Here is a 15190-nt window from a genome sequence, read left to right as displayed (position 1 = left end):
TATTTTTTATTGTCGTGAAAATTATATTTAACGTCGTCGTATTTTTATTTTCGTCGTTGTATGTCTATCTTGCGGCCTTGTTCTCTTAATATGTGTCATATTTTTCCTTTTTAACGACGGTTTTTTTAGAGAGTTGGTCGTCTATTATCATCCTCGATTGCTTTTTTTAGATCTTTTTGCAGTACAAAGACGTCGTTTTGTATTTGTTGATGACGTTGTATATTTTAACAACGACGGTTATTTAGCGTCGTGGTTTATGAGGGAAAAGATGACGGTGGATTCCACGGCCATTGAAAAACCCAATACACGACGGTGATTTACCGTCGTCTTTTTGCTTTTTTGTAGTAGTTATAGGAGAGGTGCTAGAGGAGAGAGGTGCAACTTGAACTGATGAGCTGTAGTAGATAGGATATAAACCTTGTTCACAAGGGCCCTGATAGAGCATCCTTTGTGTAGCATTGTCCTTAATTGATACACCAATTTATCAAAAACTAGGGAACAGTGATTATCACTAACAAATTTGTGCACGGAGAGCAGATTATGAGCAAAATAGTAGATCCAGTATTAAAGATAGGTAAGGAATTACCATCACCAACACGGAGAGTCTCAGATCCTGTGTATGGAGAGGAGTGACTTAGATTGCTCATATTTGAGGTAGGCTGAGAAGCAGAGTGAGCATAGTGCGCGGAATGAGCTTGAAATCGGGCAAGAACCATATTAGCATTGTGAGAAAGATTCAACCTCTGGCGACATGTTAGAGCAGAATGACCCTTGTGCTCATAAATTTGACAAGCCATGGAACGATCAGGAGAGAATTCGGAAGAATTGCAGAAGAAACCATTGGAGTTGGTACCATTTGAGGTGTTGCCAGGAAAAAAAGATGACAGCGTAGGTAAAAGGCCTCATCCAGAAGAGGTGGTGGTGCTAGTGAAAGGATGATTACGAGAATGAAATTGAGAACCAGAGTTGGAAAGGAACCGACCATGACCACGTCCGCCTCTGAAATTTGAGCAAGAAGAACCAGAAGTAGTAGCGAAAGCATGAAAAGGCTTAGTAGCAACTGCAGAGGTGGATCGAGTTTTGCATTTGAGAATCGCAGACTCACGACTGAGTAGAAGATCATGTAATTCATCAAGAGTAACAGGTTCAATTCTCGTCTCGATTGACGTAATGAAAGAGTCATATTCATCCGGGGGACCATTAAGCACATAGGCAACGAGATCTAATTCTGACAACGATTGACCAGCAACTGCTAAGCCATCAGCAATTTCCTTCACAGATTAAAGATAAGAATCCATAGAGGTCGCCTTTAGAAATGCTTTGAAGACGAGAGCACAGTTGATGAATATTGGCTTGAGAGACACCAGAAAAACGCCTTTCAAGAAGATTCCACAAATCTTGAGCAGATTCAATGCCCACAATATGAGAGAGAAGATCCTCAGAGAGAGTTGAAATAAGCCAGATCATGAGGCTTTGATCGCGATCATCCCAGAGATCATATTAGGGATTCACAACAACAGGGCCTGAAGAAGAAACGATGGTGCGCGAAGGAGAAGGTTCAGCGCCATTGATAAGACCAAGAAGCTTGAATTTGCGTAGCACCGGAAGAAAAAGATTCTTCCACAACAGATAATTTCCAGATTTCAGCTTGATAGGAACCATACCAGCAATGTTCTGGACAGTCACCGAGCTCACAGAGTTTGACAATGGCGAATTAACAGAATTGGTCGCATCAGAATTAGGGGAAGAGGGAGAAGAGAGCGGTGGAAGAGGAGCATCAGAATTGGTCGAAAGAGCCATGAGAAAGTGAAAAAGGAGAGAGAAAGTGATCGAAGAAAGGTGTTTGGCAAGGAAGAAAATTGCAAGAAAATTTGCAGAGAGAAAAGTCGTTAGACTAGGGCTCGTGATACCATGTGAGAAAACTAGAATTGTATTCACATTTCATTAAAACAATAATGATATTGAATTGCTTATATACACTTGATATAGATGTACAAATGACAGCTGTACAATTTGTTAAAGCAAAGCTAAACAAAAATTAACAACTCTGTGATGAACGACTAGGATTAGATGTGGAGATATCTCTATCAATATTCAGGGTAGGGCTCGTCAATGGGCCGGGCTTTAAAGAGGAGAGATAAAATATCGGGCCAAGCTGGGCCAGGGTTTTTTAGAACATTTGAAGCCCAAGCCCGACCCATGAGTCGGGCTTGAGAAAGCCCATCGGGGCGGGTCGGGCCCTACTTCATTCAAAAAAAATCATAAACTTAATCATAAAGGCATTTTAGTCCAAATTTGAGATTAAACTCACTTCATTCCAATATTTTCACACCAAACCAAATTCATAAAACACCCAATAAAGTCACACAACTTATAAGATTTTCCACAAAAATAATAAAACCAAAAATTATTTTTTAGGTTATTACATAATTAGATCGTAATACGTTTTAAGAAATAATTTTAAAAAATAATAAGTATAAAAAAAAATATTTTTAAAGGATGGTATGAATAAATATGCAAATATTTGGTGACGTGTTCAAGAAAGCATGATTATATTTGGTGGTACAATTATGTTTCGTGATGTTCAAGAAAGCATGACTATATTTGGTGGTACAATTATGTTTCGTGATATGATTATATTTGGTGATGTGATATGTTGTTCATCTATATATATATATACAAAACATGTTTTGCAGACTTGCAATCAACTCTGACTAAAAAAAATTTATTTAATAAATCATCTTGGAATTTACTAATGCATAATACTATAGATAAAATTTCCTTTTTAATAGTACTATAATTAACTTGAGATTGACTCCAAACTCCGGAATGAAATCGGAGAATTTGCAAAGGTGACTCAGGGGAAACTCTTTGTTTTAGGATACCACTATAATCGGATCAGAAGCATCTGTTTCGACAATTTTAAAAGAATTAACTGAAGGAATACCAAGGCATGGAAGGGACTTGACATGAACTTTGATTTGTTTAACTAGGTTTGTATGACTCGGAGTCCAAACAGGAGGATTGCTCTGGAGACGATCAAACAGGGGCTTGCATAATTTTCTTAAATTTTGATAGAAATCAGAAACATAGTTTAATGATCCTAAAAACCTCTGTAATTGACTTTTATCAAGAATTTGATATGGAAATTTATCAGCAAACTGGATAACTCGGTTAATTGGGCTTATTTGAGACTGACCAATATTGAATCCTAAAAATTTGACATTGGCTTGGAATAATTTGATTTTCTTGGCTGAGATAACTAGACTATTTTGCTTAACTATTTGAAGGAATTTATTCAAATGTTTCCAATGTTGCTCAATTGACTCAAAAAAAATCAAGACATCATCAATATAAACTATGGAAAAATGACTGTATTGATTAAAAATCTCATTCATTATATTCTGGAATTCACTAGGCGCATTTTTTAATCCAAAGGGCATGACATTCCATTCGTAATGACCGAAGTGGGTAACGAATGCAATTCTATATTTATCTTATTCTTTGATTTGAATTTGCCAAAAACCAATTTTCATATCAAATTTACTAAAGATAACTGCTTTTTCTAATCTATTAACTAAATCTCTTTTATTAGGGATTAGATATATAATCCATTCAAGTACTGCATTAAGGGGCTTATAGTTGATAACTAAACGAGGGGCTCCTCTTTCTAGCTCTGCATTTTTTCTGAACATAAAAAGATGGGCATGACCAAGGTGACTTGCTTTTCCTAACTATTCCTTTTTGGACTAATTCAGTAACTTCTTGTTTACATAATTCCATTAACTCTTGACTCATTTGGATTGGACGGGCTTTAGTGGGAATATTCTTTTCACTAAATGTTTTAACGTAAGGTAAAGTTACCACATGTTGCTTTCTGTACCAAAAGGCATTAGGTAAATCAGAACAAACTTCATTTTTTAACTTTTCTTCAAATTTAATTATTTGAGATTGTAGTGACTCATTTGTTAACTGTTGGTCAATGCGTTTGAACTTAATTTCGTGTTTGAGAAAATTAACTTGTTTTGTCTTATTTTGAATTAATCTAACTGATCTAGAAACTGCTGACTTCTGTAAAGACTTGAGACTGTGTAACTCTGGTTTGGTTAAAAACTCAAATTTAACTCTTTCACCTAGGTGACTAGACGTAACTCCATCATATTCTACTTGGAAAGGGTAAAGTAACGAGATAAAGGGTAATCCTAAAATAACTTCATCTGTGATATTTTGAATTAAAACAAAAGACATTTTAAAGCATATTTTGTTTTGGCATACATGGGCTTTGGGTAATTCATAATTTAATTTTAAAGCTTTACCGGATGCTGTGCCTAAAACTTCTTTTGACTTTTTGTAAAACTAGGTTGGAACTAGACCTTCTTGAATACAATTTAAATCGGCTCCTGAATCAAATAAGGCAATTGTATTTAACTCAAATTCATTAATAAAAATACTAACTCGGGAATACCATTTCCTGAAATTAATTTGCTTAATTAATTTGATAACCTTGTTGCTTTTGTTACTGTCAGAAGACTCGGGTTCTGACTCGGAACTAGGTTTACTAAAGGGATTACTAGATTCTGCTCTAGACTCAAGTAGTTTAATTAAATCTTGTTTAATTTCATAATTCTCAGTTTGTAATTTTTGACTAACCTGTTTTAGGCTTAATATTTCCTTTTTTACTGTTTTGACTTCTAACTAGAGATCTTGGTGACTTCTTTCTTTTTATTAAACCTTACTGAATTGGTTCTAAGAAAACGACTCATTCGTACAAGTATTTGACGCAAAGTTTTCAAAAGGTAGAAGAACTACAGGAATTCCTAAAGTTAACTCATAATTACCTGGAACCTAAGGCATTCTCTCTCTCACACTCGTGCCGCACCTCTCAGGCCTCTACCGCGGGACTTACTGTTCAGCTATAGGTCTTACCGTGTTCTTTTGAGAGAGTAAACCTAGGGGGACAGATAACTCTAAGATAACTGTTGATCTAGCATCTCTCAAACTTAAAAGAATTGCTGCTTTTAATCCTAGCTTAGTTATATATATATATATATATATATAATTGTTGAATTAATAATTGACACAAATTAATGTGCTAATCATCCAATTATAAACTAGGAATGAGTAAAGAAAAGTAAATAAAATGAAACAAATTATATATGTGATTTAAGTGATATAATCCCAAACCTAAACTCTTATTTATACATAATTATATATGTATGCGGGCCTAACGGGTGGGGCTTTTGTGGGTAGGCCGGCCGGGCTTTCTTGGGCTTAATCAGGCCGGGCCTATGGGCTGGGCTGGGCTTTAGACATCCAAGCCCAAGCCTAGCTCAGCCCAAGGTGGGCCGGGCCATCTCAAAGCCCATAACGGACCAAGCCGGACTTTTTTTCCATGGACCGGGCGGGTCCCCATTGGCCCATGAGCCTGCAGGCCAAATGATGAGGCCTAATTCAGGGGACTCTCACTCATAGTATGCACTATACTTAAGGTCTTATCTCTCTTGTTGGATTTAGTAGGGCTGGGCATTCAAACTATCCTCTGCTGCCCAGCACGTCTCACCCCAGCACGTCTCACCCGCTAAGTCTCAATGATTCATAGAATCGAAACAAAAAAATATGGACAGAATCAAAAGGAGTTGCAAATATAAATTTTAAAAATTCATAACCGCCCAAGTTTTACTAGTACATATTATATGTAACACTGGATATCTTCGGCAAAGAGACAAAAATATGCACCCAAGAGAAACTTGTACAGTAAATTAAGGTAATGGATAGCCTAGCTCAGTATCCATATCTATCTTGAACTCTTCTTCTGCCTTTGCCAAGTCTCTTTTCGCTGCCTCGAGATCAACTTCTGCAGCAGCGAGGACATCCCTTCGCCTCTTTATTTCATTCTCCAAAATTTCCACATCTTCTCTCAGTCTATCAACTCTTCCTGCCCTTCTCTTCATGACCAAAACCGATTGAACATGAGGCTCCAGCCAAACCAAGTCAAATTTGAAGGTCTCAAGCTCCTCCCATAACAGTTGAAGGCGTTTACAAGCATCACGGGTCATATCCTTGGCCTTTGTAGTCTTCAGAAAACACAAGAGTCTGCCCAAAGCTGTAAATGCACATTGAATAAACGTACGACTTCTCTTCTTATGGCACTCGAGCAAGGAAGGATACGACGAACAAACTTCCTCTAGAAATGGAACAAAAGTTTTCTCTACTCGTCCTAAGCCCCTAAAATCGATAAGCTCCCCAGTTTCTTGGTCTTCTAAAATCTTAATGCCATTACGAACTGAAACTTCGACTTCAACAACACAGAAATCATTGACAAGATACCCTTTATCATGATCACAAAGCTCACTTAGAAGAATGAATGATGTAAAGCCCCAGTCTTTCTCATTTGCCACAAACTCATGTTCTGTATCTATGAAATTAAATGTATCAAGGATCACAAAACTTTAACCAAGAATCAAGCATATAAATGAACAGATAATAAAGCAAAATGAATGATATAGAAAGCGCATTGAAGCGAATAGATAAATAAGAAACATAACAAGTAAGAAAATATTTGGCTGACTTAAAAGCCTTAATTACAGTATAGCTTATTTCTCCAACATTTACCTGGAGCACATATATACTAGGAAGTTAAATGAAACACATATATCAGTACTCCATTGCAGAAAAATCTAAAACCATAACAAAACTAAAATGTTGGACTGATGATCCTCAGAACTCCAAACACTCTTCCCTATAGTATTTAGTAGAGATAAATATGCCACAAAATTTTGAACAAAAACTCAAATTGGCGGATGCTAGAATTTCTCCATTAAAGATTACTAAAACTAATTAGTTTTCCACTCTACAAGTTTACAACTTAGGCCTCGCATGCCTAGGAACTAGGTGACATCACAAAAACAACTAAAAGAGTCATATGCATGCCTGACCACAACAATAGGAAGTGATAAGAACAAAATGAACTAATGGATGAAAACCATCATGGCTGATCATGAAACAATCTTAGACTATTGGAAAACAGTATGTTCCATATATGATATACGGACATATATATGTGCCATCTCGGTCAGCCTATAATCTCTCAATCACACAGGATCACAGGGTCATTACCATTTTCATACTTATTCGTCCATTAATAGAACAAACAAAATAAATAATTGACTGAGACAAGGGGAAAGACATTGGACCTGAAGAATGAAGAATGCAGAATAAGATGAAGTACAATTAATGCAAGTGACTTACACGTTTTAACACAAGCATTTTGATGTCGCATAGTAATATATAGTGTAGAAGATGAACCATCCAGATCATATCTAAGGAGATAGTGGGAGGATTGTTTTAAAAAAAATTGTGGGAAAAAGAATCACTCAATTCCATTTAACAAGTTAAATTAACAAATGACAAGCCACAAGATAAAAATCCAGCATAAATTCGAATTGCGAAATAAACAACATGGTCATGAGCACAAAAGATATATACCCTTTGTGATTGACTTCTTGCTATCAACTTGATTAACCAGGGTGAGCCTGAACTTGGCATATCTGGTCGACCCAGATGGCAACGTTGAAGCCTCTGCAAAATCCAAATACACGGACAAGTAATCTACGTTGTTCCCCTTGGGAAATATAAGGATCCGCCTGATCAAACCAACCCAAGAGGATTAAGTGTACATATTAACCAATTATTATCCCAGAAAAAAATAAAAATAAAAATAAAAAGTCTACCATTTATAGCCACCAACGACGAAAACATCAGAATAATGCGTTTGCTTGTTCAGCGTGGAGAAGTTGTCGATTCTCCAGGTGAAGGTCCCAGACACAAGATCCTCCTCTTCCTCCTCCTCCATTCTACAAAGCTCAATCCCATAAATATGTTGTAAATGAAGTAGAATAAATACGCATAACATAACGGAGACGTACTTACCTTCCAACTGACGACTCTGTCGTGAGACAGAGAGTCTTCATAAAAAGTAGTGGAAATTATAATTTGGCAGATAAACTATTCTTCTTTTTAAATCCTTGTATTGAACCCTAAAACCTCTGGAAGAGAGAGTCACTTCTTTTTTCTGGTCTTGATATTGGTTTTACAAATTCTGCCAAGTCCTTTTCTCTTTTTCCTCATTACATACCGAAAATACTTGCCACCTTCACTTCACTTGGAAGTAGAAACTTCTACTTTGTTAATCACGGCATGTGTGCTGAAATTCTTTTTGTGTTTTTTATGAATTATTTTTGTACATGTGTCAAATTTTGATTTAGAGGAAGTAGGTATGTCTCCTTCTAAGTAAGAAAGCAGTGTCCTCATATAATTTTTTATTTTGGGTTGAACATTACATAGTTTCATCCAATAGATAAGCCAAATGGTACCGTAAAGCTGTCATTTTGTCAAAGTAGACTTTATCTTGCGTCACTTTTCTTTCTTTCTTCCTCTTTTTCTCCTCTTTTTTGGACAATCCTTTTATTTTCTCTCTCATTCTTCCTTCTCTTTTTTTCTTTCCTCTTATGTTTCATCTTCCTCTCTTTTCTATTAGAATTTAGACTATGATTTGAATTGTAACTTGCATAATACTAAATGCTACGGAATGAGTAGAAGTTTCAGAGGAATTTTCAGAGTGAGAGAGAGCTTCAGGAAGGAGCAAAAGGAAGAAATCTGTTATTGTTCTCACGCACACACTGTGCACTAATAACAGCTGGAATAAGATATTCCAAATTACATCATCCAAATCTAGCCATCCATTCTTCTATTCTAAGATTAGATCTTAGCTGTCCACTTGGACTATAATCCAAGGGCTCACATTTAAATCTGTAAATTTAAACTAAATACAAAATCATATAAGCTAAAACACTTATATTTCAGCACTCCCTTCTAAGTGTTTAGGTGAGATTACTCCAAGCTTTCTTCTCAGGTATTCAAACCGATCTCTTGCTAGAGCCTTGGTAAAGATGTCTGCAGTCTGTTCTTCAGTTTTGCAATACAGCAAATCAATCTCTCCATTTTGCAAAGCATCTCAGATGAAGTGAAACCTTCTATTTATATGCCTTGTCTTATGATGACGCACCGGATTCTTAGTTATAGCAATAGCAGAGGTATGATTACATAGAATTGTAGTAGCACCCACCTGTTCTTCACCAAAATCTGAGGGAACAAAGCGCAACCAGATTGCTTGTGCAGTGGCTTCTGCTGCACTAACGTACTTTGCCTCGGCTGTAGACAGAGCTACACTACTTTGCTTGACTGAAGCCCAAGAGAACACACCTGATCCAAGATTAAATGCATATCCAGAGGTGCTTCTCATGTCACCCTCACTCCCTGACCAATCACTGTCACAGTAGCCGATGAGCCTTGCTTCTTTTCCTTTCTCATAAGCTATGCCATAATCAAAAGTTCCTTGAATGTACCTCAGTACCCTTTTGGCAGTTCCCATATGTTTTCTAGTAGGTCCATGCATAAATCTAGCCAAAAGACTCGCTGCGAACATGATGTCTGGCCTTGTTGCAGTCAAGTACAACAGACTTCCAACAATCTACCTATAGACCCCTTCATCAGCTTGTTCACTCCCATCTTCCTTGGATAGTTTTTCATTCATTGCAAGAGGAGTAGCTACAGCTTTACAATCCTTAAAGCCAAATTTGTCTAGCAATGTCTTAGCATATTTCTTCTGGTGCAAGAAAATGTAAGACTCGGTTTGTATCACTCCTAACCCCAAGAAATGGTGAAGCAAACCAAGATCAGTCATTTCATATTGCCTCATCATTTTAGTTTTGCACTCCATCATCAAGGCTTTTGAGCTTCCAGTGTAGATAATATCATCTACATATAAAGAAACGATAATAATACCACTTTCTGCAACCTTTACATATAGTGTTGCCTCACTAGGACTTCTCTGAAAACCTGCCTTGGTGAAGTAAGAATTGATTTCTTCATACCAAGCTCTTGGAGCTTGTTTAAGTCCATATAATGCCTTCTTGAGTCTATACACTCTGTCCTCTTTGTTCTTAACTATAAAACCAGGAGGTTGATCCACATACACCTCTTCATGCAACACTCCATTCAAGAATGCAGACTTTACATCTAACTGAAACAGTTTACACCCTTTTTGTGCAGCCAATGCCAGCAATGTTTTAATGGTATCCAACCTAGCAACAGGTGCAAACGTTTCATTGAAGTCTATCCCTGGCTTTTGAGAATAGCCCTTTGCCACTAGTCGAGCCTTGTTTTTCTGAACTGTACCATTTAAATTCAACTTGGTTTTATAAATCCATTTGACACCAATCACTGGTTTATCAGTTGGTCTATCAACCAACTCCTAAGTCTTGTTCTTCTCTATCATTTCTATCTCATTCTCCATTGCTTTCTGCCATGCTTCATCTTTAACAGCTCTTCAAAAATCTCAAGCTCGATAATACACAAGTTACATCTTGCATACATTTCTGCAATACTCTTGTATTTCAAAGGTGTGTGATCAACATCCTGTGATCCTGAGTCAGGATCAGCATGCCCCTCTTCTGAAATCTCTTCTTGACTCAGGCTAGAATCACTAGGTTCCTCTTCTCTCTCAGTGAGTGTCTCATTAAGAGGTATTGAGATATCACATTCCTTTCGTGCATTCCAATCCCAAACAGCTGCCTCATTGAATATCACATCCCTGGAAATAATCATTTTTCCAGATGCAATATTATTTAATCTGTAGCCTTTTTCACAGCTGCCATACCCCAGAAATATACATCTTGTACTAGCTAAGTCGAGTTTTTGCCTTTGTTGATTTGGAACATGTGCATAGCACAAAGAACCAAACACTCTTAAGTGCTTAACTCCTGGCTTTCTGCCACTATAAGCTTCAAATGGAGTTTTCTTGTCTAAGGCCTTAGTTGGACATCTGTTCTGAACATACACAACAGTGTTTACTGCCTCAGCCCAAAATTCTAGAGACATCTTCTTCTCAATCATCATGCGTTTAGCCATCTCCATAATTGTTCTGTTCTTTCGTTCTGCAACTCCATTTTGCTGTGGTGAATATGCCACAGTTAGCTGCCTTTCCATTCCCATGTCTTCACAAAACTTGTTGAATTCATTGGAAGTATATCCAACACATATGAGTACAATCGTCTATGAAGGTAAGAAAATACCTATTTCCAGCTTTAGTAACCGTCTGCATTGGTCCACAGACATCTGTGTGTACCAACTCAAGTGGGATTGTGGCTCTGCTTGTTGTCTCTTTTGGAAAAGAATCTCTGCAATGTTTTCCAAAAGTACAGCCCTCACACACTTCATTGACAGTCTTAATTTATGGTAATGCAAGTACCAGCTTCAAACTAGTGAAGTTTAAATGCCCCATTCTTCTATGCCAAATTAAGGATGACTCGACATTTGCTCTTAAAGCAACCTGTAAAGTTGTGTGAAGCTTCAAAGGAAAGCTTCTGTTGCCTTTCATTTGCAACTTAGCAACCAGATTTGATAGAGAACTATCGTCATAAATCTCAGCCTTATTGGCACCAAAAATCAGAACATATCCATGCTCCATCATTTGCCCTACACTGAGCAAATTCTCCTTGAGACCAGCAACTAACAGGACCTCTTTGACATACTTTCTTCCCATCTTAGTGTCAACAACAAGATTTCCTTTTCCAACAACATTAACCAATTGTCATGTCCCCATTGCAACTTTTGCAGTTATATTCCTATCAACATCAATTAATACATCTTCTCTGCCAGTCATATGATTGCTGCATCTGCAATCCAAATGCCATACACCATCACATCCTTTTACACTAGCAGAGCCTTTATTACTAGCATAAAACATGGTTGGTATGGATTCGGTCTGAGTAGCATAGTTGAGCTGTTGTGCTGGTTTCTTGTTGTAGCAATCTTTTGCAATATGCCCAAATTTATCATAGTTGTAACATTTTGGTTTTCCCTTAAACCGACACTCACCAAAATGTAGCTTGCCACAATGTTTGCAGGGGTTTCTAGCTCCATCAGGTGGTTTATTATCCCACTTTTTGCCTTTTGTCTTCCAATTCTTTTGATCCTTATAACCACTTTGACTTCCACTGTATTTTTCTGATTTGGGATTCACACTAAGACTAGCAAATGCTTTCTTAGCCTTATATCCAGAGTGCCTATCTAGCCTTAATTCAAAACTCTTCAAAGAAGCTACCACTTCTTGTACCTCAATTTCATCCAAATCCTTAGAATGCTCAATAACAGAACAGATTGAATCATAAGCTGATGGCAAACTGATTAGTAATTTTTGAACAATCCTAGCTCTAGCTAAATCCTCTCCATAGCTCCTCATTTGGTTTATCAGATCAATCAGTTTGGTAAGATAAGCAGAAAGGGACTCATCATCTCTCATTCTCGTATATTCAAATTCTCTACGTAGACCTTGCAATTTAACACTTTTAACCTATTTATCACCATGGAATTCCTTCATCAAGATATCCCAAGCTCCCTTAGAGGTTTCTTCATGAGAGATTTGGGGGCAGATCTCATCAGACACTGCTCCTTGAATCAGACCCAGAGCTTTAGCATCCTTCATGAGTAGCTCAGTGACAGTCATCTTCCCAGCACCACTCGATTCTTCCTTTTCTTTCTTCTTTGTGTCAGATTCGCTAGCTCCCTTTGAATCTGAGCAATCTATTCCCTTCTCAACCAATTCCCAAAGCCCATAAGATTTGAAAATGGTTTTCATTCTTATGCTCCAGAACTCATAGTTATCACCTTCAAAGATCGGAGCCCTTAGCTCACCACCTCCAGACCCTGCCATGTTAGATACAGATCTTCAAGAAACCCAGTTCTTCAAATCGCATCTCACTTTCTTCACAAATTCAATCACCCAGCTAAACAATCGAACCTGGCTCTGAGGCCATGTTAGAATTCAGACTATGAAGTGAATTGTAACTTGCATAATACTAAATGCTACAGAATGAGTAGAAGTTTCAGAGGAATTTTCAGAGTGAGAGAGAGCTTCAGGAAGGAGCAAAAAGAAGAAATCTGTTATTGTTCTCACGCACACACTGTGCACTAATAACAGCTGGAATAAGATATTCCAAATTACATCATCCAAATCTAGCCATCCATTCTTCTATTCTAAGATTAGATCTTAGCTGTCCACTTGGACTATAATCCAAGGGCTCACATTTAAATCTGTAAATTTAAACTAAATACAAAATCATATAAGCTAAAACACTTATATTTCAACACTCCCTTCTAAGTGTTTAGGTGAGATTACTCCAAGCTTTCTTCTCAGGTATTCAAACTGATCTCTTGCTAAAGCCTTAGTAAAGATGTCTGCAGTCTGTTCTTCAGTTTTGCAATACAGCAAATCAATCTCTCCATTTTGCAAAGCATCTCAGATGAAGTGAAACCTTCTATTTATATGCCTTGTCTTATGATGACGCACCGGATTCTTAGTTATAGCAATAGCAGAGGTATGATCACATAGAATTGTAGTAGCACCCACCTGTTCTTCACCAAAATCTGAGAGAACAAAGCGCAACCAGATTGCTTGCGCAGTGGCTTTTGCTGCACTAACGTACTCTGCCTCAGCTGTAGACAGAGCTACACTACTTTGCTTGACTGAAGCCCAAGAGAACACACCTGATCCAAGATTAAATGCATATCCAGAGGTGCTTCTCATCTCATCCTCACTCCCTGACCAATCACTGCCACAGTAGCCGATTATTATCAATCTTACCAAAATCTTTCATGGTATTAGAGCCTCATGGCTAACTCCAAATAGCAATCCTCTAATTTCCAACATTGAGATTCGTTGGAGCCCCTCACCCATAATGGGTGTTTGTCCTATAAAGTCCTATTGCTACTTATTACCTCCATTGAGCTCTCCCGTGGTAACCCACGACAACTCCATTTGTTATTGGAGTGATTTGTGGACCCATATGACTTCTCTTGCACTTTAAAGATTCTTGCATTAAATGTAATTGATTTTCTTTAATTCATGATTTGTAACTTTAAATAGAAATATGAATTTATTACCTTACTTGGCCTCTAAGGCTCTGTTATTTTATAAATGTGGCCTCCTACAAGGAGAGGAATACACAGAAAATTTTCACAACTATTATTCGCTCATATTTTAGCATGGTATCAAAGTATCGATCTTGGGATTGCCGTCATGAGGGAGGATGATTTTTTCATTCCTATGGAGGTAATGTTAGTAGTATGCCCTTAACGCCAACTAATTATGTGATAATTAATGTTAAGGACATCTTATGTAATGACTTATTAAGTTATTCAATGGCAAGATCAGTTGTTTTCAAAAATGATATTTAGTATATTATCATAACACTAAAACAACTATAGTCCTAGGAATATATACCACTGAACGCAATCAAATACGTGAGTTCTAGAATGAAAGTCTTCACTCACATGTCAAACTAGAACTCATAGATTGCAATGGTGCAAACTAATTCTTAGATCTGAGACATCATAGATGTCTTGTGGCTATGTTGTTTGTCTTTGAGGGCGTTATACAATTGTGTTGTAGAAGACATGACCTAAAGATGTTTGTCCGGACTCTTAATAAAGCCATGGAGGCAAATGAATGTACAACAAGGAGTCTCCATTCTCAATAAAGAGAAAGAATGCTCCAAGGATATGTTTGATCAAATCTCTGCGCTGAGTAATGGATAAGATTTGAAAGAAGACTTTTTCAATTAAAATGGACATGGATCCAGTCTATTGTTTGGTTGGCTTAATTGTATTACACACTAGCTAGGACTTAAATTTTTGTTTAGGATATGAATCCAGCATACACTGAATATCAAAACCCACGTTGAGACATGGGTTTCGAAGACTACCTCGCATTGTCTCCTCTTGCCAAATGTGAAGTCTTCCTCTCATCGTCTCCTTCACTTCATCTCCTCTTTGTCGTCTCCTCAACGTTGTCTCCCTCAACCACTTCACATCATCTCTGCTCTCTCTCCTCTCCTCTCCTCTCTCATCTCTCATCTCTCTTCTTCTCTTATCTCTTCTCTCTTTTGATTTTTCTTTTTCAAAAACAGATTTCTCTGTTTGTTATCCTATTTTTCTGGGTTAGATATTGAGTGCTGTAGTTTTTTGGGTTTGATTTCTTATGATACCTTTCATTGAGATCTGTTCCCATCTAGAATTTGCATAACTTTTTTTTTTTTTGGATGTTGTTTTTAGTTTGTATTTTCTATGATCT

At 37.3% G+C, this 15190-nt stretch overlaps 2 protein-coding genes and 1 long non-coding RNA gene across 4 annotated transcripts; all 3 read right to left on the bottom strand.

The window, feature by feature from the left end:
• On the bottom strand, nt 383-1948 carry LOC109947538. The gene is made up of 2 exons (XR_002270306.1): nt 587-1948; nt 383-463 (listed from the first exon to the last, which is right to left on the bottom strand). It is a non-coding gene; the product is annotated as an uncharacterized LOC109947538 (long non-coding RNA).
• Nucleotides 5629-8140, bottom strand: LOC18786334 (MATH domain and coiled-coil domain-containing protein At3g58250). Of its 2 annotated transcripts, none has more exons than XM_007218652.2 (4): nt 7930-8140; nt 7731-7853; nt 7486-7643; nt 5629-6415 (listed from the first exon to the last, which is right to left on the bottom strand). In XM_007218652.2, exons 1-4 carry the CDS (start codon nt 7968-7970, stop codon nt 5760-5762), a joined length of 978 nt encoding a protein of 325 aa, XP_007218714.2. In that variant the 5' UTR covers nt 7971-8140; the 3' UTR covers nt 5629-5759. The 2 variants fall into 2 exon arrangements, with proteins under 2 accessions (XP_007218714.2, XP_020412126.1); XM_020556537.1 differs by having other exon boundaries at nt 5629-6409.
• On the bottom strand, nt 11651-12361 carry LOC109947245. Its single transcript, XM_020557172.1, has one exon. It carries the CDS (start codon nt 12359-12361, stop codon nt 11651-11653), a length of 711 nt encoding a protein of 236 aa, XP_020412761.1.

The sequence above is a fragment of the Prunus persica genome, chromosome G2, assembly GCF_000346465.2.
Source record: "Prunus persica cultivar Lovell chromosome G2, Prunus_persica_NCBIv2, whole genome shotgun sequence".
In the NCBI taxonomy this organism is placed as follows: domain Eukaryota; kingdom Viridiplantae; phylum Streptophyta; class Magnoliopsida; order Rosales; family Rosaceae; genus Prunus; species Prunus persica.
Note: the sequence above shows the minus strand (reverse complement) of the source record. Positions and strands in the feature narration are given on the sequence as shown.